Raw genomic sequence first — 26289 nt, 5'->3', positions numbered from 1 at the left:
GGACAGATGGACTTTCCTAGGGCAGATTGAGGATTGCTCAGTACAGGTTGGACTTCAGGTACCCATTAGCAGAGCCCTGGGGCATCCTTAGGATTGCAACACAGACTTACCAGGAGTGGTGAAGGGCTGTAGCACAGGCCCATGACCTGCTTTGAGTCTCATGAAAGGGGAGCGGCTGACCTGTGACTGCATCCAGTCATGAACTGAAATGCTAGGGATTTTGAAAGTCAGGGTTGTGGTGCATTGGTAAAGCTGCGTGTGAGGCTTCAAGACCGATGGGAGTAATTAAGGATGTTTGTTGTGTCCAGTACTGGATTAATGAAGGAGTGAAAGACTGGCTCTGCAATCTCTGTTTTAATCCAACCCTCTGAAAGCTGATTTCAAACCAAAGCAAAACAGAAAACTCTTGCTTTAAAAGGAAGGAGGGTGGGAAAGAAGCCCCTAATCAAATGTTCTGCTAACTCCAAAATCCTTTGGTGAAAACTAGCAGGGAAGAGTCATGCAGAGAGCTAGAGCTGAGCCTTCCCACTTCTTGCTCAGTCCTGAAGACTGACCACAAGTGACCACAGCATGCTTAAGTACGGTCACAGCTCTCTCAAAACCACCCTCTTTACCACTGATCTAACCCCTAATCCTCACCTATGGTGTCCTCAGCGTAGCTCACCTGCACATGCATCAGCCCGGTGGGAGCAGGCCCTCCGAACTGTGTTCCCTCCTGTTCTCTCCAGACAGTCTTTTCTAGTTTCATAGCCTCTGTGAGGCTGCAGGCTTCTTTTTTTGTGTGTCATCCAGGAAACACACCCGCCTCTCTCTCTCCAGACTCATCTTCTGCCTTGCTGAGAGACTCTGTAACTCGTGTGAAGGAATTTCAAGCAATGCAGACTACAGCCAATTTAAAAAAAAGAAATCATAGAAATGAGAGATGGGAAAATCTTGCTAGCTCATCCAGTCCATCTTCTCACATTCTAGCCCAGCCCAGTTCCTGCAAGATTCTTGCCTACAGCACATTTTCCAGTGCATTATCCAGTCTGTTTGTGTATGATTTAAGCAATGGGCATTCTTTACTTCCCATGAGAGACTGTTCCACAGACGACTACTTTTCACTGTTTGGAAGAGATTTCTGAAGTTTTCTTTCCATTCTGCCTGACTTAATTTCTCTAAGCTCTGCCCATGGTAACATGCTAGCCAAATGTTCTCCTTCCTTCACGCTTATCCTGTTCAGGTGATGGCAAATAATTCTTGTTCAGTCAAGCTATTTAGCCACGACGCTTAATACTTAGTTGTAAAGCTCAACAATTATAATCCTTGGCTACCTGGGAAAGACTAATGTTGAGATTAGCATTTTAATGGGTGCGCAGAACATAGAAGACATTGCTAGTAGCATTGCCTCTTTATTATAATAGTCACTTGACACATCCCGTCACAAGGTTTGGCTTTGGTTGCTTTTGCCTTTGCCAACCTTGGAGCCAACATCTTCTAGCTCACGTCTGCTTCAGCTGTTTTATTGGGTTCTTTTTGGTTTTGTTTTTAATTTCAGTCAAAACCACTTAGCTGTTTCTGAGAACAAAGCTGGCAGGGGAATATTCTGGTTTATCCACATTTAAAAAAAAATCTTGATTACGTTTTCTTTTAAAAAAACAGCCTCTGAGCAGTGTCTTGCTTTAAAATAATTCACAATTTTTCTGTCAGGAACACGCCTTTTGCCATCTATGACAAAATCCCCGCCGAATTTGGCTAAATAATGAGCCTTTGAGTAACTGCAGCTTGAGTCTGCTCAGAAAAAAATAATGGGCGCCAGGAATTACAGTTTTTTGTTGTTTTTTTTTTTTAACTGGGGGCCTGGTGGAAATAATAGTGCATGATTTAAGGCCCAGGTTACAATGCACTTGCACAAAGGGCTCTGGCTGTGGCTGCAGGGTCACCTCGCTCTGGCCTCGCCTGGCCCAGGATGGCATCACCGCTCCTGGACTCCTCCTGCTCACGGCCAGGGCCACCCTGGGGAAGCGATGCTCCCGCTCTGCACGTGGGACCGGGGTTGCCCGGGGAAAGCGGAAACCTGGCTGTGAGGAAACAGGGAGGTATGGAGAGAGGAGGAGGAGAGAGAAAAGAAAGCAAAAAACAACAAAAAAAGCCCAACCAAAAAAAACGGCAGAAGAGAGGGAGACGCCCAAGTTCTCTGCTGGCAGTCTCCAAAATATTTCTTGTTTCCGTTTCCACCGACTGGGGCCCTCCCTTCCCCCAGGACCTGTAGGGAAGCCTGGGCGCCTGGCAGCTCCCCGGCCACTGCACACACGTGCTGCATCCGCCTTGCGCCCGTGGCGGTGACACCAGCTGCTCCCGGCACCGGCTGCTCCCTTCGGGCCTCCAAAGCACAGGGCCGGGGGCCCAAACTTGTGTCACCGCTGCCCTGTCCCGACCTGTCCCCTCCCAGATACACAGGCAGCCCTGCTGTGCTGCCTGCCGCAGCGTGCAAGGGCATGGGAGGCATGAGCACCGGGGATGGCACCACAGCTCCAAAATGCCATGAAGGAATGGAAAGGGATGGGAAATTATCATTAAATCTGGGAAAAAAGGAGATGCCCTCAATCCTGGATATTTACCAGGGCGTCCAGAAAGATACAAGGTGCAATTATAACATCTAGCACTATTGTTTTCAAAGCACCCACTGTAACATAACCCCTCTGCTCAGTGCTGTAAAGAAAGCTCGTTCTGTTATTCCCTTTAGACCAGCTTATTCGACCTCAGCTCCTCTGACCTGTGCTCACTACCATCTCTGCTCTGTCAGGGAAGCCAGCCTGAGAAAATCCCTTGTGCCTTCTGGCCACCCTGGTTGCTGTACCTCTTCCCATGCTGCTGATTTATTCATGAATCCTTCCCCTCCCAGTTTTCTCTCCCCCCTTTTTTTTTCTTGCCAAAGCAAGGAGTTTTTAATAGCTAAAGAACGAAAACACCTCCCACGCCTCACCTCAAAAAAGCTAACTCTCTGTCTTACTCACTCTTTTTGATTTCCAAACCTCTCCTGCTAGCTTAGAGTCTTCCTTTGAAGCACTGGTTCCTCAAATACTAGCGCGTGAGTATAACTTTAGTAAGCCATGTAGTTCCAATGGCCTCAAGGGGACAATGCACATGAGTAAATAATTCAGATGTGGGAGGGAGACCATGGCATTTAGCAGAAATGGAAAAGTTTTCTGTTGGATATTGTGATTTGGTTAGAATCAAGATATTACAAGGGAATATACTGACTTCAATCCAGGATGGAGTAGTATCTGCCTTGCAGAACATTTTAACAGTAGGCTTGAAGGTCTTCAGGGTGCCTTGGTCATATTGATGCAGGTGGATTGACTAGTTAATCTTTGGAGGCTTCCTCTAGCTCTGCTTATTCTGATTCACCATAGTGAAATGGAGGAAAAGATAAATTGAAGCAAAGAACAATTGCTTTGACTTACTCATTTCCATACATTAAACCAAAGTGCAGTGTGGTTCAACTGTACTGTTTCAATTTTTTTTTGCTTTAAAACTGATATTAAACGTTCCTTTGACTCCAGGATCACCTGCATATGTGATGTACTCTTTGCACAGATTAATTTTAGACCCTCGAGTTTTGTCATTATCAAAACAGAGTGTCTCTTTCCCACCAGCTTTGTGCTGATTCCAACATCAACAAGGTTCAGCTGTGCTGTAGATTTGCGTCTGTGGGAATGACTATGAAGACCCAACTTTATAGTGTAGGGAAACAAGAGCTATTTTTGAACTATCAGTCCAGCCATGGCAATGTGGAGTTCAGCACAGCTTACTCTACTCCATTTCTGGACTGAGGTTTGTACCCTGCATTGTGCTCCATATTGCTGGAGCAAAATTGCTAGCAACACCCAATTAAAACAAGCACTGAATGTTTACTCCCCATCACTGCCACTGCTTTGACTGCAGTGTAAACGCACCACTAATGACTTGGCCAATGGGAGGGGAAAATTATGTGTCAGAGCCAAGTACAGAACCAGGAATTTGGGCTGTCAGCCAGCTTGTTAGATCACACTGTGTGCCTCTAATGAAATGCATTGATTTGTGACTCTTACAATAACATTTTTAGGAAATCATTTCACTGGCTATTTATTTGTGTGTTGGAGCAGCCTGGTGAGGTTGGAAAACTAAAGCAGACACTGTGCTTACAAATCAAGAGCGAAATTTTAAGAATGAAGTTAATTAACCATTGGAATAACTTTTCTAAGGATGTGATGGGTTTTCCATCATATCCTGTTGCACAGTCAATACTAGTTAATTGTATAAAATATGTGCTATAGCTCCAGCAGGAGCTCTGTGTATCGCTAGAAATTATTGTCTGAAGTTCTTTGGGTTCTGTTACACTGCAGATGAGACTATGTTGTTGTAATGGTCCCTCTTGACGATAAAAAAACCCATGAGCCTGTGACAGCCATTGAGTCTGGGTGTTTGTGATTCTGTGGAGTAACAGACTGAGATCCCATAAGTGGTAGATTTAAAACTGGCAACAATTTTCATAAAGGGGACTACCAAATTACAAAGACGCATTCTGCAGAAGTGGACGCCCTGCCAATCCTGCGGCTGATATAATGTACTGTGATGAATTAGCGAGCTCAGAAAGAATTAACCCATCAATAAAATGACAGACTTGGTATATTTCAAAGCATCTGGTCAGATCTTATGGAATTTCTTGGCTGCTACATGTTCAGTCAGAGAGAAAGAAATAGTGGGGAGAGTCCATGATCACCTTGTAGTATTTCACTGGATGCCTCAGAAGAGCAGATGGATAAGGTAAGCCTTTATCTACTTGGGGGTTTGTATGGACCCTTTCCTGGACTGACTCCTCTTTAATATCGTTATAGATCTATATAAAAAGTTTTCTCTTTCTTGTCTGCTTACAGTTTATGGTTGGCTAAATTTCATAAATAACATTTTTTTCTGTGTGCTCAGGTGATCACATCCTGGAGTTGCCAGAGTTTAAGTACTCTGTGAAAAGCAACATCCTTTAAATAGTCTTATGTTGCCTATCTAGAAATTGAGGCATCTAGAATCTTTAGTGAGTCCTCAAAGTCTGTGTTGCTGCATTTTATTTTTTTTCTTTTCATGTCTACTTTCTATGTGTTTTTTGAATGGCTCATAACCATAAAGATTAGAAAAAAATCCAGCCAAGTAAGACTTGTTTTTTTTTTTTTGGGGGGGGGAGAAGAATAGAAAAAAAAGTAGGGGGAAAAAAAAAAGTAGTTAGGTCCAAACTGATGGCAACCTTGTTTGTTCATCTTTAAGATGCATTTACTTTTACTTAAGATGCAGATACATTTCAGTTCAATCTTTATTTCTATTCTGCCACAGTCTTGATGTCTAGCAATGTAAACTGTTCATGTTTAAAAACAGGATTCACCTTTAAATGTGCTTAGACTAGAAAAAACATGCCTGGTGAGGTCATTTGCAGAGCAAGAGTTAATGCATCATGCAAACAGCTAAATAAAGGTTACAATCTGAGTGGAATTATTCAGAGCTCAGGGAGAAATCTGGCATTTGCAGTCTGTCACTGGGTTTGAGAAGTCTGGCTCTCTCAGTGTCACTGCCATCCGGAGACATCCTGCTTTCTGTGTGGCAGTAAGGGAGGGGACTGCAGCGCTGGACGGTCTTCCTGTAAAAAAGGCAAAAACAGGAGCGGTGGGAAGAGTCATGTGCGAGGAGTGTGTGGAATGAGGGGTAAGTATGAGCCCATCTTTGTCCAGCTTTCACAGAGCGACATTATGGGTGAAAATAGCCACTCTTCCTCCTCTCTTTTCCTCTTCAGGACAGCTGAAGAGCCAATGTCAGGACAGCGTATGATCCCTGATATCCCTGGGGAGGAGGGCTGCATTGGAGGGCTATGAAGAGCCGTGTGCCTCTTGAGACCTGCCAGTTAAGTATTGCAATTGTTGGGCCCTATCTGGTAAGGGCTTCTCACCCTTCTTTTCCACCAACATCCTTGGGAGTTGAGGGTGTCACTTTGGAGCAGTGTATACCCTAAGTATATATGTGATACAGCCAGGATAAAAACGCATCACTTGCAAACGCCCAAGCTTTTGTAGAGTGGGCAATATCCGTAGAGGTGTTGTGCTAGGATTGTGTTCTGCATTTCGTTTCCTTGTTTTGTTTCTATAAGCCAAGCGCTTGGCTGATTGCGCAGGAAACCAACTGCTATGGGCATTCACTTCAATGGGTGAACTTTAAACGAGTCACCAGGGACTGGCTGCTGCTGAGTTCAAAGAGAAAGAGACATCCAAAACCTCTAGCCAAGCCAAATTATGGTGGGAAATATCAGATACAAAGAGGAGAAAACTGGAAGGCACGGTAGGGTGAAAGACAGATACAGCTTGGTTTTCCTGTCCATAATTGGTCAGATTAAGGCGAGGAATGGAGATTAAAAAAAAAAAAAAACCACCATAAAATTTTGCCACGGGAAGTTTGTTGAACATCAGGAAACGTGCTCTGGTGTTTATGTTCTATGAGCTGTGTGCAATAATCTGGGGATGGAAACACCTGAGAAAGTTAATATGGTACTTGACAAAATATTGGAAAATGTATTAGAAAGAATAGTTCTGTGCAGGGCAGAAGGTGGAGCAAATGCCCTCCTAAGCTACTCCATTCATTCCTCTTTTTTTCTTTCCCCAATGATTTCAGAAGTCTCCCCAGGCTCAGATAACTCAAAGATAACTCAACCCCCCCCCATATCCCCAGGTGAGGTAAAGAGGTTGTGTTCACAGAAATGGAAAAAAGAGGAAGATAGAGGGGGGAAAACATAAAGGGAAGGAACAATAATCTAAACTTGGGTGTTGCTTTCCCCCCAGCACAAACGTGAGCAGCAAAGACTCACAAAAAGAAGACTAGAGAAAGATTGCCATCTTCTGGAAGGATAAATACCTGCCATTATTCAGAATACTAAATCTGATATACGTATATTTTTGAAAACATAACATATTTCTGATAAATTTATTTTTAAATCTGAATTCTTATCCATATAAATCTAATTCAGTCTCATTTCATCAATATATATGCTGTGATCCCGGCTTTAGAAACTGACATAGCATCCTGGATTTTAGTGAGACTCTCTCTCATCAAGCTTAAAATTAGGAACATGTTAACATTAGAGATTATTAGTAGAGAGATGGACTTTATCTATTATTGAGCCTGAAAACCAGGCTTTTTTTTTTACTGAGCATGTAGAAGCCAAACTTAAGGTGTCCAGATGCAGAGAGACTGAACAATGAAAAAAAAAATTACCACTCTCCTTTTAAACAGCATCAGCTGTTATTCTACCTATTTCAGTAAATTAAGTATGTCTGTGTCAAACAGAACCTTTTTATTAATCAAAAACCTGCACACAGTCCATGGAGCACAGAAACATTTAGCATTGCTTTCAGTTAGCCCGTCTTAGAAATGATTATCTATATTAGAGGAGCTTATGCAGTGACTAGGATTAAAATAGCCACAGAGCTACCGACCATTCTGCTCAGGGCAGGAAGGGTCAGGAGCCTGTGATAGCACAGCCCACGTACGGGACCATGAACCTGTCGGCTCCGTCTGCTGCCTGTGCTGCGCAGGGGCTGTCACAGGCTGCGGTGTCACCCAGAGCTCTTCGTACACCTGCCTCCCAGCCTCTGGGCTCTGGTGTTGGAAGCGGGGGATGAGAGCAGATGGACCACTGGTTTCCTCTGTCCCAGCAGAACAGCAGGGCAGGCTTGCAGGGAATCTGCCTTGCTCCCTCCCAGTGGTGGTGGGAGCCTCACCCGCTTGGCACTGGGCAAAGCCTTTGTGGGGAAGATGCGGTGCGTACCTTTGGGGTACTCCTCTCCCTTGCAGTTTGATTCAGTGCGGTGCTGCTCCATGCCCTCTGTCCTCTCGTTAGAGGTGATGCCATTCTTACTTTTCACTTTTCTGATACCAAACGAGGTGTATCAACACCCTCAGGTATTGTGGGAGCCTTTAAACTTTCAGGACGAGAGCTCAGAGGGGACTTTGGGTGAGCGTGAATCTTTCTGTCTCTCCTTACTAGCTTCCCAAATTCATCCAACGTGAAGCTGCTGGGAGCTGGGATTCCTGGTGAATACGAGGGACAATGACAGTCTTCCCCCTGCTTCCATCCTTTGAGTATTGGACTGCTTTGACTCCTCACTGTTTCACATACCTCTGTGACGCTTCTGCTAAGGGGCTCCTTTTGTCATTAAAAATCTCCAGTGCCCATGGGGAGAGCTGGATTGGCATCTCTTCAGGGTCTGAAATCCTCAGTCCTCCGAGCAGATGCAATCGCATAAACTTGCCTCTCCTCATTTTTTTCTTCTCCCCTTTCTGCGACTGGCAGGTCTGGCCAGGAAGATATCCCAGGGCTGGGTGGCTTGTGGCCTTTGCCATTCTGCTGAGACAGTGCACAGGGCAAGGGGTGACCTGACGCCCAGGGTGCTGGTAGTTTCTGAGCTAAGGTCACTCATCCCCTGAAGTGTTGGCCAGAGAGCCGCCAGCTTGCTCCATACAAGCTCCCAAACAGCCACCGCATGGAGATGGCTGGGATCTTTCTGTGTTTTATGGAAACTTTCTACTCAGTCAATACAGGTGACCCTTCTGCACTTAATCCCAGCCCGCAGCACCAATCGCTTCCTGTATAATCTCCCAGAACAGCTGTGCTGTGATTGCATTGTGGATTACAAAGTGACCATTTTCCACCAAACAGCTGCTGGCTGGGGGCATAGCATTTAATAATCACTGGGGGGGTGAGGGAGGAGGGGAGGAGACAAAGGAGAAAGGGGTTTTGAAGCAATTGGGTTTCTTGGAGGATCTAGAGATGAGCAAAACTGCAGACAAAGCGTGAGTCCCATTTCTGTATTGCTCCTCCAAATTAACAGGACTTCGAGGACTTGCTGCCAAGGTAAATTCAACTCTCTCCTTTTGGGGCTATCTAGATACTATGGTCAGTTACTGTCAGTAAGTGCTTGGCTTTTAGGGAGGGAAACGTTTCTGACAATGTTCTCATGAAGGAGTAGTTCAGATTTGCTTCTCATTCCCTATGTCCTCTGCATCCTTGATCCAATTCCTTCTTCTGACTCATTTGTTTGACTCAAAAATATAAGAATTTTTTTTTGCCTTTTTCCTTATCACTTGTTCTGAAATTATATGGACTTTCAACTACTATCACGAATCAACTGGAGAAAATATTTTTCCCACTATTGAAGATTTACATTAGAAAAATGATTTTGTCAATATTATGAGTTATAATAAAATGGAAAGATTTTTTTAAAATAAAAGCATGAGCAAACTGAAACCTGATGACAGAAAAATCTTATAATTAAGCATTGATGAAAAACTGAAAAACTTTGTGTGCTGAAGCTTTCTATTTTCAGATGAAGAATCATGGTTTTGAGGAGAACAATTTTATCTATAATTTCCTTTTCAGTCATTAGCCAAATTTTCCACTGAAAAAACTTTCAGTGAGGAATTTGCCACCAACCTTAGCCAGAAACCTTCACATAATTAACTGTTCCTAGTAGGTATCTGCTCTGTGAAAATGGTGATATCCAACATGCCTTCAGATCATGGAAATCATTAATTATGGTATCACTAAGATGTTACCATCTCCAGGGTGCAGCATCTCCATTGCTGAAAGAAAGAAATGCTCTGGTGAAGAGACAAAAGAAGCCAGAGCATAAAACAATACAGCAATTTTTCAGGAGCTGGGTATTTTCTTGCCTTCGATGAGGGTGTTCAGGATCAGGCACTGGTTTCTCAGTGATGAGATGCTAATGAAGTCCTGCTTTCCAAGAGAAGCTTCAGCACCATCTTTATTGACCGTATATCCGAGCTTGCCGGTTAGCAGAACGAATGCTTCTAACTGCAGCACTTTTAGCTGTGGTGCAGTCACAAACAATGCAAAGCTCAGTCTCGTGTCATTTATTTATAGTAGTGTCCACAGTATGCTGGGCCTTTCTCACACATTCAACGTTGGGTGAGTCAACCAAAGTTATGTGAAGAGGACCAGCAGCAGGCAATGTCTGTACAAACTGAATCTATTCATGGGCAAATAGATTTTGAAAGTCATAAATAGGAAACGGTGGGAGTATCTGGATGAAGTTGTGCCAAACATAGGGAGTGCCATGTGGGAAGAGGCATGCGTTGATTACATGAAAGTTGATGTGTGGGTAGATGACATCTAATCAATCCGTGGAGTGATAAGTTGGGGTTCTCAGAAGTCAGTGCAGGGTTTTGCAGGAACCGTAAAATCTTAAGGTTCCCTCTGAGTGAGAAAGGCCACAGGACCTTGGTACACAAACTGCTTTCTGAATTACTTTTTCTGATGAGATTAATCTGGGAGGAGTGTTTGTGGCAATGTTTGCTCTTAAAAAAAAATGCTTTGGCACTTTGTGTGAGAGCAGAGACACTGTCATCCCACCACCCAACCAAATTTCTGATGTGCAGAGCAGTGCTTGCTCAGGTGGGAGGTGCTGCTCTGGGGCTTGAACTCGAGCTGCCAGGTCTGGATAGCTGGGTGTCCCTCCTGAGCAGGTCCCTGCTTTGATGTGTGACCTTCAGTGATCCAGGAACATTTTCCTGCCTTTCCCCACTGTGAAATCAATACACTCCCTACCTCCCTAGGGACGGTAATGAACTGCTCGAAAAAGTGTTTTGGGACACTTGGCAGCAAGAATTCTTGTTTAGTTGGACAGAGCATTCATCATGCCCCATTTAAAGGCAACACATGGTATTTGGGGAAGCTGGTTAACAGTTTTTCCCTAGCATCTCTGAGATGGAGTGAATATAATGTCCCTTTCATTCTGCTCATGTGCTCACTCACCCCGATGCACTCAGCCCTGCTATGTCTACGGGGTCACCCTCTCTTCCCCAGTACAGATATTCAGTGTAATTTGAAATGGTTGAAGCTGACCTATTGCTCCACCGCCCTGGCTTTCAGGAAATGGTTCTTCCATGCTGGGTGAGCTGCTGGGATGTTGTGAAGAGGGCAGAGTGCTCATATCCCCTCCCCACAACTGCGTTCTGGGAAGAGCTGGGATTTGTGAGGCTAGGTGGGACAAGTGGCTGGTGTGACAGTCCCTCCTGTTTGTGTGTTGTAGATGGAGCTGCTGAAGGGACTGCCGTGGCGCCGGGCTTTCCTGGCTGTCATCCTGAACCTGCTGGCTCTCAGCCTCTCCACCACTGCCTTGCTCGGCAGCTACTGGTGCACCGGGACCCAGAAAGTGCCCAAGCCGTTGTGTGGAAAGAGCAAAGCTACCAAGTGCATCGGTGTCCCCATGCTGCCTGACGCAGGTGCTAGCAATGTTTCATCCCAGGATGTGGTGCACTACAGCTGGGAGACCGGGGATGACCGCTTTGCCTTCAGATACTTCCACACGGGGATGTGGCTTTCCTGTGAAGAGAGCATGGAAGGGCCAGGTAGCATCTTGCCCAGGCAGCCACAACTTCTTCTTTTGTATTTACTTCACAGGAGTTTGGAAATGAAAGGTGGGAGGCTGACAACACTTGAGAGAAAAGCCTTCTTCATTTCCTAGAGGGCATTGGCCCTGTGCACTGCTGTGGTCATGATATTTCTGTCCTTCATTGGGATGTTTACAGAGGGGGGCAAGGGAGAATTGTTGTCTCTGGTGTACCCTTCAGTCTGAAATAGGGGCGGTGAGGTGCAAGAGGTGGTGGTGGTGGCAGTGACTTTGTGATGGCATTGTTCATCCTGATGTGAACTGGAGTGAGGCTCCTTTCCCTTTCTCCATATCTCCATTCCTACACACAGCTTACTTCATGCTCTCCAGGGCACATTTGTGCATGTCCCCTCAGAAATCTAAAAGTAGGGTGATTTTATGCAGTGTTGTCAATTTATAGTTATCACTTTAAGGACTGCAATAGTTGGTGTTCTCCTTAAATCACCAAACTGAGAGGTTTTGTGAATTAAACAGGGACTGGGCTTTTCTTAAAAAAAAAAAGAAAAAAGAGTGAAAGAGAAGTACTGTCTTATAGATACAGAGAAAACCTGGAGGATATGAACCCAGAGGAACTAAAGCTAGGAGGCAAATTGACCTGAGGATTAGAGCTGCAGTACTGTAATTTTTTTAGTTGTTTTTGTGATATTGTGACAGGTTTCATTTGTGATTTTTTCATATGTGGGACTGGCACTGTAAACCTTGGAGTGCCAGGGTCTGGTCTTGCAACCTGTATTGGACACCTTTGGTGCCTCCCTTCACCCTTGACTTGCTCCTGCCCGGCCCTGCTGAAGTCCTTCTGCTGAAACCTGTGCCACGCCAGCACAGGGGATGCTGTGCAGTGTACAGATACTCTTTACAGCCTGGCACACACATCAAGGATCAGAACTCACCCAGAAGGTGGCCAACAGGGAGATTTGTATCCAAAGATACAGTGATGAAAGTCGCTTTCATCAGGCCCATTCCCCTGAGCCCACCACCCTCCCTTCAGCTCTCCCCAAGCACAAACATCTCATCTTCTTCAACTAAGCCACCGTTCTAGTATAGCATTTCGCATTTTCTTATCTGTTGCTGTCAGAGTTTGAAAATAAAGAACTGGTGAATAAAAGCAGACAGAAGGGGGGTGGGAGCAGGAGGGAATGTGCTTGAAACTCTCATGTCCTAACGAGAGGGCTTCTTCGTTATGAGCCTTTGCAGACATGCTGCAGAAGGAGATGTGTTTATTTGGGACTGGTTCAGGTTGGGGTGTGTTTCCATGGTGCTTGTGGGAATTGGACTACATCCCTTGACAGCTTTCTCTGAAAGACTTTCTGGCCACCGGGTAGTCCTAGAATAACCCTGATGCCTGAAGGAATGCAGAGAGTGCCTTAGATCTGGATCACAGCAGACCACGGGGTAGAGCACATAGTGTCAGTCCCCTGCTTCATGTAAATCGAGTACAATCCACCCACTTCTGTGGGTCTTTGAAGCAAGTGCATAGACAACAACAACACAAAAAAGGGGCTACTATGAGCAAAAGGACTTTGAATTGAGCTGGAGAAAGGATTTCATTATTCAGGCTAATCTCAGGATCAGTTTAGATGGGCCATTACTGAATAACCTCATTAAAGTTCTAGGTGAAGTAGCAAACCACAAGTTAATGAGGACTGCAGATGGCACTAAACTGGGTAGTGTCCTGAGAGCTGTGGATGACAGAAGTAATACAGGAGATTGGGAGAGATTAGAACTGGGGATAGAAATTAAGAAAATGAGATTCTTACATGAAAAGCGGCACGCTGATACTTCTGGGAGAAAATACTGCGCCAAGTAGAGGAGAGGACCCTCAAATGCAGTAATGCAGTATGCAGTAAGAGAGACTTACAGATAATAATGATGGACCCTCAGCTGACACAATAGTTTGCATCTGGCCAACATAAAAAGCCAAAGCAAATATGAACACTATTTGTCCAAATAGCATGCCTAAAATGTGAGGACAGAAGAGTATATTTCTGTGTGATTCTCTGCCACAGAAGAGGGACTCACATCTCCGTCATGCAGCATTTCACTTGGGAAGTTTTTTTTTTGCTTTCTTGTTTGGGAAACAGTGCTAGAACTGCTCTGCTGAGACTGGGGTGAGTGGGAATTCACGTCCTCAGCAGAAGTGGTGGGCCTGCAGTCTGTTGCAAGCTACACCCTTAATAGACCTGACCAACAGTAAAGTTGTGAATGAGTAGCACATATTTTTATGTTCACTAGAGGTTCATAAGATTTACAAATTGCTGAAGTTTTTTTCTGGAAAGGCCACCTCTAGTTTTCCAGACAGACATTGCCTTCCCCTACCTTGCCCCAGTGAAGGTCTGGAAAGACGGCCAGAAAGAGAGCAGAGGTGAGAAGATCTGATGGGTAGACTCAGAGATGACTGGAGCTATGCAGTGAAGAGAGAGTGAGAGGGAGAGATTTTCTTTTCCTTTATGTACCCTGCATTGTTTTGCAATCTAATACCTTTGTTTTTGTGTTTCAGAAGAGAAATGCCGTAGCTTTATTGAGCTTTCACCACCAGCAGAGAGAGGTAAGAGCAAATCCCCATACCTCACTGTAGCTGAACAGTGCACCTCCTTGGGATGGGGGATCTGCAATATTTTGCCTGTGTGAAGACAGCAGGGTGGGTCCCCAAAGAGCCAGGCATGAAATCCTGGACTCATGGTTGCTAAAAGAGTGAAGATTTCCTCCCAGATGTTTGCCTAAACCACTGCCATCTGTCAGGTCAGTGCTGGAAACCTCAGACCCCCTCCCATATGAAATGGGATTTGTCTCATCTAATACGTTGCCCGGTCTGAGCCTGTCATCTTGCTGTAGTCAGCTGGAAGGGGATGGATGCCACCTGAGGGCAGTCCCTCCCACATATGCTACATGTTGACTCAGTGCTTCAGTTTTGGGGTCTAATGTGATGACTTGGGAAGCTGGATCACCTCTTACTTTGTCCTAAGTGATTAGGACATCTGAAAGTTACACTTTCAGTGTGAAGTCCTTGCCTCATCAACTACAAAACTTCATTTGGGTTGGAGAGCTCACCCCTCCTGTCATTGTCACATCTTTCAAATTATCCTGGGGATAACTTCAGTATACCTGGATGTATGTGTACATATGCAATGGAGATTTTACTTACTGAAAGCTTTTCAATTGGTGTGGGCTTGCTAACCATTCCCTGAGATGGAGACTGGAGGCAAGTAATTTCAGAGGATGTTCATATGTGAAGGGAAGACCTGGGGTACAAAGCCTGTGCCAGGATTCAAACCATGAGAGCAAGGGCTGGAACAAATGCTGGGGAATGCTGGCAAATGCTGGCAACAGCCAGCAAGGAGATGAGTACTTTTGGGGAACTCATCTTCCTTTTCTGCCTTGTTTCCCCTGTTTTAAAAACACTGGCAAAGACTGCTGACCTGCTTTTATAAAGCGATGCGCATTCCCAGGTGAGGGGTCTGGCGTGAGTGGCGTGCAGTGGCATTGCTGTGCAGATTAACCTGGGTCACTCTTGGCACAACAGCAGGGTAGAAAAACCTCCCCTGCTTATTCTTTTGGGAAACAGCATTCACACAATTCAATTTACAAGATCATTTTGAAGTCATGCAGATCTCCACTTTGTCATAAAATGAATTACTTAACTGCATTTACTGAATGACTCTTGCATTTACTGCAAAATGCTCACTTCACAGGGAGTAGCAATGCATTTTTCTGCTTTCTCATCTTGTGCTTCATTCCCTGCCCAGACCTCTGTCTCTATTGCTTCCAATGTCTTCCTTATAGACTGTTTTCCTAAGAAAGGAGGCTTAGGCAACCAGATCACACACCTTTGTAAATCTTTCTGCCTGTCCCCCCCTCACACTTCTACTGCTTCTCATCTAATTGCACCCCAACCTTGATAGAAAGGCCATGTTCTGTAAGACATTGAGCTCCTACAAATTAATTGGAAGATCATTGTGAGCTTAAGCATGACAGTCGTAGGGACACTGTGGTCTTAACAGCTCTGTCACCAGCTTTTGCTCCTTCCTGCACATAGCATCATCTTAAGATGACCTTGGCCTCCAGCGCAGCTGCCATTATATAGTTGGGCCAGCACTGGAGAAGGTGGTGTGACTGCTGATTGCAGGCTGGGCTGGCTGAGCTGGGTGTGTGCAGAGCAGCTCCACATTACATAGGCAGCATTACAAGACCAGATTACACAGCATGAGTGGTGAGCCTGGACTCACAGGGAAAGTGATGCAGAGACCTCTGTGTATGTGTGGTGCCTGCAGCCTCCAGGACACTTTTGGCAGTCTGACCTCTAATGAAATAGTCTCCCTGATGGTGCTGCAGCAAGCAAGCCAGCTCCTTTAAGCAAGGAATGCAGCTCATCAATTGCTGCTAAAGAGCTGGGTGACTCTATGGCACTAATGACGTTGAGGAGTCAAGTCAGGTGCCACATTAATGAGGGTTTTCTTCACACTCCTTTTCCCCAGCTGAATGTCTCTTCTACAGCCATTAATAGTTGCTAACAGTAGTGTTCACAGTGCTGCTTCATTTGTCAGATTAACATTTCTTCCTCAGTGAATCCTGTGCTATTCCACAGCCCAGCATTACAGAGTGCCTTTTCTCATTCTCCTCCAACTCTTACTGCACAGTAAGCTCAGCTGAGGACTGTGGTATCACAGTCCCACTGATAATCCCAGTATGAAAGTACTTGTACTCTGTTCAAGCAGTAGGGTGAGTGGTGAATGTTATTGCCCTAGCTGGATATCCACCCCAAGGAATGTAGTTTCATTTTAACTGAGGTTTCAGTGAGAAATACAGGCCTGCAAAAGGGACCTCCTGAATTCCAGAGGCCAGGTCCTAGCCATCGCTGCGGATGCACCATACAGTTCTTTTCTTAACCAGTTGAGTCACAGGTTAAAAGTAATTTGCTTCCACTGTTGTGTTTAGAAACCTACTGTGAAGGTCACTACACTAATGGGAAAGAACATTCTAACATCCAGCTCAGATGTGTTCATGGCCAACCTATGAACGCTAGGTCTTGTGCTCAACAGCTTTCCCCCTGCCTTTTTCCCCATGGCTTCTTCCTTCCTGTTTATGATTAATGCTGGCTTGTTTACAAACAGCCGGTTTAGTTCCTCTCAGCTTTTGCAGTGCCAGACCAGCCAAGCCATCTTCTGTGACGGACTCTCTGTCCCCTTCAGCATCCTCTGAGCCCTTGCTCACAGGCTGAGGGAATTGCTGGTGGGTGTTTGTTGTTTTCCTTCTTTCCCTTCTTTCCAAAGGATACCTTTTCAGGCTTGGGTTGGGAAGGGGGAGTACTCTCCCTTGAACAAGTCATCCTGTATTGATGTGAGGAGTCTCTGGTTCCTGGCAGGAATCCTGTGGCTGTCGCTGGGATCAGAGATGCTCTACATCAGCTTGCTGCTCATCAGCTTCATCCTCCTGATGGTGGAAATGCTCCATACTGGCAATCCTGTCTGTGGGTTGAAGCTCAATGCCTTCGCTGCTGTCTCCTCGGTGCTGTCAGGTAAGTGTGTTACTGCAGGCTTGGAATCACAGCAGCAGGAGAGCCTCATCTTCCACACAAGGCTGAAGTATGCAGCTCTGGCTCCCGCTGTAAATTCCTTGCTTTCTTGCCTTCTTGTGTCAGGTCTCCTTGGGATGGTGGCGCACATGATGTACACTCAAGTCTTCCAGGCAACGGTTAGTCTGGGACCAGAGGACTGGAGACCGCACTCATGGGACTACGGCTGGGCGTTCTAGTACGTGAGCTCTGAAGCCATCTTCACCTCCCCAGCCTTTTGGGTTTCAGCCATTCTACACCCTGCCAAAACCCATCTCCTCCCTTCTTGACCTTCCGTGTTTTCAAAGACAGGTGTACCATGGTTCTCCTACTGCTAATCTCCTGTCTTTGCCTCATCCCCTGCTTTAACAAATAGTTGCTGAGTTAAATGAGTAGCTACCAAGGACTGGCAAAACAATGGGGTCACACCTAAAGTGCCTTCAACCCTGCTGACTAATCAGGTTTGCCCCTATGCTGGTTTGCCCTGTTTGGTCTCAGCTCTTGCCTGTGTGCAGAGGCCAGTGTCACACCTGTGATGATGCTCTCAAACATGCCTTGTTTTTCTGCAGTTTAAATAAGTTGCATACTGGTTTGGCATCTTCACTGACCAATGTCCAAAGGGCCTATTCCTGCAGCACCAAGCCTAGACACATGATTAAAGATGTGGACGCTGTAGCCAGGAAGAGCAGCTGCAAAAAGCAGGTGGCTCAGGGTTCCTTTCTCTAAAGGCTAAAGAAGCCAGCCGCAGCTGATACGCCATAACTGACTTGAAAAACAGTTGGATGAGCCTTGCAAGTGCCCATGGAAAGTGCAGGCTCAGTTTGCAATGCTGTACTGATGATGACCACATTGATTCTTAAGACTTAAACACTCCAGTGCCATGTGCCCACTGTGGACATCAAATGTCAGCATAGCCATCTGGTTATGCTCAAGCAGACATGCCTCATGTCCAGGGAAACACTGAGCAGCCCTGCAATACAGAACTTGCTTCCAAGCTGTGCTGTCCTGCTCTGACCAGTTGTAGACTTTCCTGCTGCCCTTTTTATTTTCCCTGTATCCCTCCCTTCCCTGTGACAACGATGACCAGTATTTACCCCACCGATCTAAGAAGGATCCTGTAGTGGGATAACCCCTAAGAACTGTAATGTTATGAGCCTTAGTCTTTCTAGTTCATGTCCATGCCCAGCAGCTTCTGCCTGGCAAATCAGGGCACATCATGGTGCATGCAGTTCAATTCCTTACCCTACTGGGCTTCTCACAGCATGTGCTATTCTTGTGTCTCTCCTGTAGCATGGCCTGGGCCTCCTTCACCTGCTGCATGGCCTCTGCTGTCACCACTCTCAACACCTACACCAAGACGGTGCTGGAGTTCAAAAGGAACCACATCAAGGGCTACGATGGGAGCTTCAAGGATCAGCCTCAGCACCACCAGTGCTTCATACAGCAGCAAATAAGTAGCTACTATGAGCCCCAAGACAAGCCCCTCCATTCAGTCTCTGAGGGAGTCGACTTCTACTCTGAGCTGCAACAGAAAGTGCTACAGCGGGAACCAGAGCTGGGACTGGATGAGGTCTTGGGACAGATGATCGGGGAGGATCGCTGTTAGGGATGAGTGCGCAGGGACAGAGCAGTGGGGTTTGGGAGGCACAAGAGCTCTGAACCAAACATCAGCACCACTGTTAGCAAGTTCTTGGGGAGCTCTTCCTTCCTCTACCATTCAGGGAATGAGAAGAGAAAGTGGGCACTGGGCCAGGGCAACAGCAGTGCCAACAGTAGCAGGGTGGGTCCTCCCCGATCACAGTTTGACGGGTGTCCTCAGCTGGGAAGGGTGAAACTGGAAGGACACGTTGTTGGTGCCAGCTGTCTCCAAGCACTTGCAGACAGAGCTGAGGCAGATGCCCTAATTCCAGCAGTATTGCACCCGGGAATAGATAGTTAGCACCATCCAGCTGGCAAATTGCAGTGCTGGGCCTCTTTGGGTGGTGTCACATTGACCTTCCAGCAGCCCCCCTGGTTCAGTGCTATGGTGAAGGGCATCGGTGCTCATATTGGTTGGCTGTAATCCTCTCTGAACACCCTATTTATTTCTCATTTCTAGGCCCAACCTCCTCTTCTCCCTGCCCCCAGATTAAAAGTGCTGCTGCAGTAGGAATGGGGGATTGCTTTCACACATCTCTCTCCTCTTTCCTATCTGTAATGACTCCCACATGCTCCCTTCTTGCTTTTTCCCCCAAAATCTCCCTTTCTGCAGTACTTTCCTGTCTGTCTCTTTCTACTGTGCTTCTCCACAACCTTTAAGAATCCTTGGCTGGGCTTTTGCTTTTTTCTTTGTTTCTCTTCATTTGTCCCCTTTTCCCCATTGTAAAAATATCGCAAACGATCCCTAAATAAGCAAACTCATAATCTCTCAAAGGTGAAACGCTGGTTCACATGACACACTGATGCTGTACACAGTATTTATTTGCTCCATTGCAGTTCACAGTTCAAATACATTTTCCCAACAATATACAGACAGATTCTTTATTCACAGTGGGGATGTGAGTGTGTGCGGGCAGGGTGAATTCACATTACGGAGGAGCTAACATCACTGCATTTGAATATCAGTTCGCTCAGGAAGAACCTCAGGAGAATAACTACTTCAGGTAACTGCCACTTCACCTTTCCCAGCAAGGTGGTGGCTAGACAGGAGGGAAGGAGCACTCCTGTTTAATCCTCATATGTTACTGGTCCTGACACTTTCAGTCCCTATTATGCAGCTGTATTAACTGACTATATATTATAAACACTAACCCCTGTGTGGAGGAAAATGCCAGGCCTAGAGCCATTGCTACAGTTGTGCTAATATATACAAAGCTATTTACACAAAAATACCATTAAACATATACAAACTGTTCACAGGCTCTGACATAAAGAGAGCAGAGCCCAAGGACCAGCCTTGGGGCTTTCAGCTAATCCTGAAGGGCTATCCTGGAAGCTTTATATGGAGATGCAGGGAAGGAGAAGAGAGAGGGTGATATAGCAAGGAGAGGCGTCAAGAGCCCAGGAGAGCAAACCCATGGTAGATGTGCCCATCTGGATGGAGGGTCAAAGCCCTGCCATCACCTCACCGCTCACAGGGAAATGTGGGGAGGCTCAAAGGACACATGCCAGCAGGAGGACAGAAGAGTCATTTGCAATCTTCATCTTAGCCTGGCTTTGCCTAATGTCAAAGGTCAGACCTAGAAAGGCATACTGGGAAAACAGTTCCTATGTTGTTGCCCTGCAATGTGGGGAGCTGCTGGGGCACCAAAGTGGTTGGTTTATATATGGTCATTTCTTTTATAAGAAAATTCATGTAGATGCTCTGCAACTACAACACAGGAGACTGATGGCACACTCAGAGGCATAGTTCAAAGCACTAAACATACTGAGAGCAACTGTGCCCTGGGTGTAGTCCGTTCCTCCTGGAACTGCACACAGGGCTGGGCTGGCAAGGGAATGGTAAAGCTGAGCTCAGAATAGGGGTAAAATGCACAGAAAAGCTTTCTAGTTCTGCCTCTGTCTGAGCCTGTAAACCCTGAAGCAGTGGTGTGAGAATGAGCTTTGCTGTGACTGGATCTAGTGTGATCTTTACAGTGACAGTGGGGATCTGCTAGGAATCTATCCCAAAAGGGCTGTGGTGCATTGCAAAGGAGGACTCAGCCCATTGGACTGCAGTGTGATGTTACAGTGACACTGTGGGTTCATAAAAAGCTTAGGGATGGATGAAGAGGAGATAGAAATAAGATGTGAACCTTTCGCTTCTACATCACACACATGAACCTTGTCTTGAACTTGGGATTGGGAAAAGAAATGTACAAGTGCAAGAACTGGCAAATGCTGTGGGAGCCATCTTTCTCTAGATCAGGTAATTCAGCCAGAGAGCTAGTTTGTTCGTGAGTTGGGTGACAGAATGGAGAAGAGGGCTGAGAGCACAGGAAAGGTTGTGGACAAGACTAGCCCTGCAGGAGCCAGACAGAGGCTTCTCTCCAAAAATATAAAGATTAAAGCAGGCGGTGTCCTTTAGCCACACCATTTGCCTTGAGTCATCGTGGCCTGGTCTAGGCCTAGAGCTTGTTTGACTGCCGGGGAATACTGTTTGGACATAAAAAGGAGTGTCCTAAATCTCGTTCATAAATTAAACATACAAAAAATATACATATATTGTATAAATTGATACATATATATATATATATATATATATATATATATATAAACTTGGCTTTATATATATATATATGTGTATGTATGTATGTCTATAAATTCTAAATTCACATTTCCATGTTACCTGGAAGGAAGCATGCAAGAACAGCATATGGAGGGGGAGACGCTGAACAAGGTTCCTCTGGTACAGGACAGGTCTGCCTAGGACAAACCTGCCTCCAGCAGCATTCCCCAGAGAGCTGAAGAAAGGGGAAGTGCTTTTAGCCCCCATTCCCTCTATACAGCAGTTTTCCTGAAGATCCACAGAGCAGCTTCCCGTATTCCCCATACGGGCCACAGGTCCAACCAAAATCTGAGGAACCACCAAGCTAGAGCTGGAGAAGAAAAGGCAAACAAAAACTAAAGCCAAAACCTATTATCATCCAGTCTGGTAGACAAAAGTGGTAATTCACAGGTCAGCAACTGAACCTGGGCACTACTATATGGAGGACCCTTCTTTGGCCATGTCAAAACAAGTGATCTCTGTCCCACCTCTCTGTTCCCTCTGTGAGTCTGTCAGTCCCTTATGATCATCATCCGTGGTTCTTTCTAAGACATCCCCCTCCAAGACACCCCTCCTTGTCCAACTGCCAAAGTACAGCTGGGCCTCACAATCTGTCCAGCTTACGCCCAAAGGGGCAGCCAGTCATCTTGCAAACAGTCTCTTTGCATCCTACCAGTCTCTTTGCATCCCAAAGAGCACCCAACTGTGTCTGTAGGGAAGAGATCAGATGTTTTCAAAGGCCTGGATTTCATTAGGGATTCCTGCACAATCTCACCTTCTGAGGGAAGTCAACAAATTTCAGCCGGGCAAGAAATCGCCTCACTTCTCCACGGCTGATTTTGGGAGTGGTGGTGTCCTTTAGCCACACCATTCGACCTTGACTCATCATGGCCCACTTCAGGCCCAGCTTGCTGACCGAGAGAAATCCTGGCTGTCTTTCAGAGGTTGCAGTTGTTGTCACAGTGATGTGAAATGCGTCCTTCTGGAGATCATTAATTCCAACTGGTCCATCAGAGAAGGGAGAGAAAATATTGGTGAAGAGCAAATGATTACATTTCTTCCAAAAGAAATCTTACAGCCTTTACTCAGTCAAAACATCCACTGGACTGAGGATATATTCAGTCTGACTTTATAATTGCATGTACCTTAGTTAATCAGGGAAAATGATTTTAAGTTAAAAATTTTCCATGGAAATAAACTGAAATTTAGATCAGAAATGGAAGGGTTTGGTTCCAGGTGATGTTTTTGAGCTCAATATAGGAGATGCACATATTTCAATAATCCAGTTCACTTTCAGAGAGCTTTCCTTCCCACACCTGTTAGCAGATACTGTTTTACCTCTATAGAAGGGGAACTTGGTAAAGCACAGCCAAGTCAGTTCACTTCAGTCACTGCAGAATTATCTGTACAGGCCTCAGAAATCCTAGTTTCTAACAAACCCCTCTAAAAATTATATTCTATTTGTTCTTGACTGAGCTGTGTTTTTGATACAAATCCAATTAGATGCATCACTATGTAGCAGCTTTTCCATGCTTCCTGGCCTACTGGACTCAGTGTTGGATGAACTGATCTTTTCTCCCACATCCTGCCATGCTCAACAGGCTGGCTGTTGGTTGAACTGCTTTAGAAAGAGCAAGGAAATCCAACAGGGACTTTACAATCTTGTATAGATGTTAAATCCAGATCTACTTTTCCCTGAAAACACTTTTAAATATTTTGGATTCCCCCTTTCAAAAAGAAAGAGGAAGAAGCAGCACAGCTGCTATCCCAGAGAGCAGGAGAAGATGGCCAACAAAGGCAGAAGTGTATCTGAGGTGACAGAGAAAAGTTTCATAGTGATTCTTCATGCACCGCCTTAAATCATAAATAGCTCCATGGAAAGCCAGGGAACTTCTCTGGTGTAAAACATCAAACTCGGACCTTTCCTTGCTTAAACATGTGCAAGAAACTTGGGGTCTTTTATTTGCAAAGTAGGGGTTAGACAGGACCTTCCTTCAGAAGGAAGATTAATTTTATTTCCCATTGTTGGCCTATGTGTGGTGGACCTCAGGTGCTACCTTTAAAAGCACAACTACACCCCATTGTTTCTCACAGCTACCTGTCCCTCCATATTTCTTTTAGCCTACATAGTTTCTCTTCCATCTGTACTCACCTGCTGAAGCAATGACTTTGTCTGTTGCATTGGTGAGGTCCAAAAGGACTGTAGGAAAAACAGGATGGAGGAGATAGAGGTGGTGCAGCCCTGGGCGTTCAGGTCTGGGACCAGGTTGCTGTTGGAACGAAGGACAGACAAAAACATTACAGCTGGCTAGCAAAGAGGGGTCTAGCTTTGCCAAAGAAATAAAGAAGTTTTCTGACACTGTGCTGTCTTTACATGGATCAGAGAATGAAAAACTCTATGGTTTTACAGAGATGAAATCCTGCAAAGTTTTTTTTCTAAAACAGAATTTGCTCCACAACTTCTGTTTGGTAAGGTTGAGATCTGGCTCTTTCAAAGCCAGCTTGATGGGTGAAGCTACAGTCTGGAAGTTTGAGTCTCCATGCTGACTTGTGTGCCTGCGTGCAGAGAAGCAGCACTCTGGGGCTGGGAACAAATCTGCAGTAAAAGTATCTCAGTGTTGCAGAAAAAAATGAAATTCATGCAGAAAGTTTTGGTTTTGTGGACGCAAACTTTCTATCAATAAAGCTTTCTGGTGAAGAATTTGCACACAAAAACTCCTATGTTGAAGCTCAGAGAAGTCAGAGTGTCAAAGCAGGAGGAAAAGATATCCCTGACAGCCTTCTTATATGGCAGGTTTAAAGTTCAATTACATTAGGAGTAAAAGACAGAGACTGCATATGCCACACAGAGAAACCTCAAAGTGAAGAAAGGATGCTTGCTCACCAAACTTTGTAACACAGGCTGTGCTTCATCAGCCCAGAAGAGAAAAACAGACTTCTTGTCCAAAGTCATGACTGACAGTGCATCGAGTTGTTGCTTCTGCCACGGGAGTTCCTGGTTCCAAACAGGGAGGCCAGATTTGCCATCTATCACCACCACCTCAAAGCAGAGGAGAGATCTAGCATTAATGGGTGTCCAGGTGTGGGCGTACAGAGAGTCCCCTTGCCGTGGCATGGCCTCTGCTGTTCCCTTTCATGCCTGTGGCCACACAGTGATGAGTGTCAGCCACAGAAATGGGAAGAGCGAGGAGCAGGGAATGATTGTCCCTTTCTACCCAACCTCCCTCACTCCTATGCTGCCACTGCCCTCCTTGCCTTCACTTGTTTTACCTTTTTGTTCCCATCTCCAGTCTGTGCTTGCAGCATGAAGTCCAAAGTTTGGTCAGCACCGAAGTAACCTGGTACAGGCTGGCTGCAAATTTGGAAAAAGAAACACTCAGCCCCATGGCAGAAAAACAGGGATTTCAGATGGAGGCAGCACAGTTGCTTTCATCCTCCATTCTGCCTCTTAAAAAGGCAGGATTTGCCATGCTAAATTAGATCTTCCATCCACTCAGAACTGTTCTGACTGTCAGGAAGCATTTGTTGGCGGATCAGAAAAGTGAAAAATGATCAAGCAGCTCATGGTGCTTGTTAGCTATTCTTCAGAGTCATCTGTGTGGGGGGCATCCCTTGCTGGGCTGTGTAGACATCTGTTTATCACCCTGTGACATGACTCTATATTATTCTTTCCTTAGCATGAGAACCTGTACAGTTTTGCTATGGTCATAAAAAATTACCCAGCCCTTTCAAAATGCATCGGCAGATTTGACCTCCTGCTGAAAGTGTATTTCCCAGGCTGCCTTAGCTGTGTGAAATGGCTTTTAATATACTCACCATTAACGTCAGCCCATGATTCTTTGTTTTCTTACTGCTGGCGGTTTTACAAGCCTTTTTATAACCTTCAGCAGTTTAAATGAAGTCCCCTCTCATCCTCTCCCTTCTGGGTGACATAACACTATTACTTGAATATCTCTCATTATAACTGTTTTCTAACCATCTTGCTTGCCTTTGGCTTTCTGAGTCTTATCTCTGTCTTCGTTAAATTCACCACAGCTAGACACAAGGTTGTAAATGAGCATAAACGATTCCTCAAAATTCACAGAATCAGAGATTTTATGGCAAGGCAGGATCATCAGAATATGTCCTCCCTCCTCTTGTTTATGACAGATTGCTGTATTTCACCCAATTAACCAAGTATCAGTAGGCTGACTTTGACTAGATCTACCGGCCGTGAGGCTTGCTACGGAAATACAAGGATGAGATGAATTCATCACTTCTCGTGACAGTCAGTTCTAATGATTAATCTCACCCAAAGAAACATGCTTGCATTTTCATTTTCTTGAACATGAATGGCTTTTGCTCCAAGGCACTTGTTCTTGCTATGGCCCACATCTGTGGGCCATACTTGCTATGGCAAGAACAAGTTAGCTCCTATTACTTACGCACACTTATGAACTCACCTCTCAGGCTTCTCTTTGATCATATAAATCCACTGACTTAAATCTTCCATGCTAAAGCATTTTTTCCAGCCCTTTTCTCCATTTTTTTCCAGCTTCCCCTTTAAAATGTGCATACCAGAATGGCTCCTGAACAGCAATGCCACAGTACAGCAGTGGTTTGACTATTTATACTTACTACATCAAACAACGAATTCCCTTTACAGACACCTTTGGCAACCAGAACCAATGCTTTCAAGGCAGTATCATGGGACACACCTATAACTTGAAAGCTCTCCAGTAGCAAAAGGAAGTAGTAGGTAGTTCTATCCCATGGGCACAAACTTAAAACCTCTCCTAAGGTGCCTCTTCTCTTTTCCCTTATGGGTTACAGTCAGCGGTAGATCCCACAAACTGAATGCAGACAGACACATGTATTTTAGATGCTACCAATCAACTGAAAAATCCCCTGGGCACTTTCTCAAATGAACCAGAAGGCTAGTAATTATTCCCGCCCAACAGTAATCCCCACAGCAACCTGCTATTAATCCTCTCTCATCTGAAACATCCATTTACAACACAATTTTCAACTGCTTACTCAATTTCATGGTCTCTGAACTTCACCCTTGTTTT

At 45.3% G+C, this 26289-nt stretch overlaps 2 protein-coding genes across 5 annotated transcripts in view; one reads left to right on the top strand and one right to left on the bottom strand.

Annotated features, from left to right (window-relative positions):
• The first annotated feature begins 3011 nt into the window (after positions 1 to 3011).
• GSG1 (germ cell associated 1) lies at positions 3012 to 19462 on the top strand. 4 transcript variants are annotated; one of them, XM_072867486.1, is made up of 8 exons: positions 3012 to 3070; positions 5615 to 5712; positions 5801 to 5908; positions 11106 to 11424; positions 13963 to 14010; positions 16825 to 16977; positions 17101 to 17212; positions 18304 to 19462. In XM_072867486.1, the coding sequence occupies exons 3-8, from the start codon at positions 5876 to 5878 to the stop codon at positions 18617 to 18619; spliced, it is 981 nt and encodes a 326-aa protein (XP_072723587.1). In that variant the 5' UTR covers positions 3012 to 3070; positions 5615 to 5712; positions 5801 to 5875; the 3' UTR covers positions 18620 to 19462. The 4 variants fall into 4 exon arrangements, with proteins under 4 accessions (XP_072723587.1, XP_072723578.1, XP_072723595.1 ...); XM_072867477.1 differs by lacking the exon at positions 3012 to 3070 and adding an exon at positions 4712 to 4788 and having other exon boundaries at positions 5539 to 5712; XM_072867494.1 differs by lacking the exon at positions 3012 to 3070 and having other exon boundaries at positions 5512 to 5712; positions 5801 to 5912.
• The window catches only part of FAM234B (family with sequence similarity 234 member B), a 22819-nt gene continuing 15985 nt past the window's right edge, over positions 19456 to 26289 (bottom strand). The window contains exons 9-13 of the mRNA XM_072867457.1: positions 24509 to 24590; positions 24123 to 24278; positions 23391 to 23508; positions 22014 to 22240; positions 19456 to 21569 (exon numbers count right to left, since the gene is read on the bottom strand). Of these exons, the coding sequence (XP_072723558.1) occupies positions 21564 to 21569; positions 22014 to 22240; positions 23391 to 23508; positions 24123 to 24278; positions 24509 to 24590 (589 nt within the window). The 3' untranslated portion in view covers positions 19456 to 21563. The remainder of the gene's footprint in view (positions 21570 to 22013; positions 22241 to 23390; positions 23509 to 24122; positions 24279 to 24508; positions 24591 to 26289) is intronic.

Source organism: Ciconia boyciana, chromosome 1 (assembly GCF_034638445.1).
Source record: "Ciconia boyciana chromosome 1, ASM3463844v1, whole genome shotgun sequence".
In the NCBI taxonomy this organism is placed as follows: Eukaryota; Metazoa; Chordata; class Aves; order Ciconiiformes; family Ciconiidae; genus Ciconia; species Ciconia boyciana.
The sequence above is the reverse complement of the archived record's forward strand: the minus strand, read 5'-3'. Positions and strand labels throughout refer to the sequence as shown.

Excerpts from the sequence above, each read along its gene's own strand:
- GSG1 (XM_072867504.1), top strand. The coding sequence starts at position 10,904 with ATGGTTGAAGCTGACCTATTGCTCCACCGCCCTGGCTTTCAGGAAATG. Across the intron at positions 10,967-11,105 it reads AAATGGTTCTTCCATGCTGG|ATGGAGCTGCTGAAGGGACT; the intron begins GTGAGCTGCTGG and ends TGTGTGTTGTAG. Across the intron at positions 17,213-18,303 it reads GACTACGGCTGGGCGTTCTA|CATGGCCTGGGCCTCCTTCA; the intron begins GTACGTGAGCTC and ends TCTCTCCTGTAG.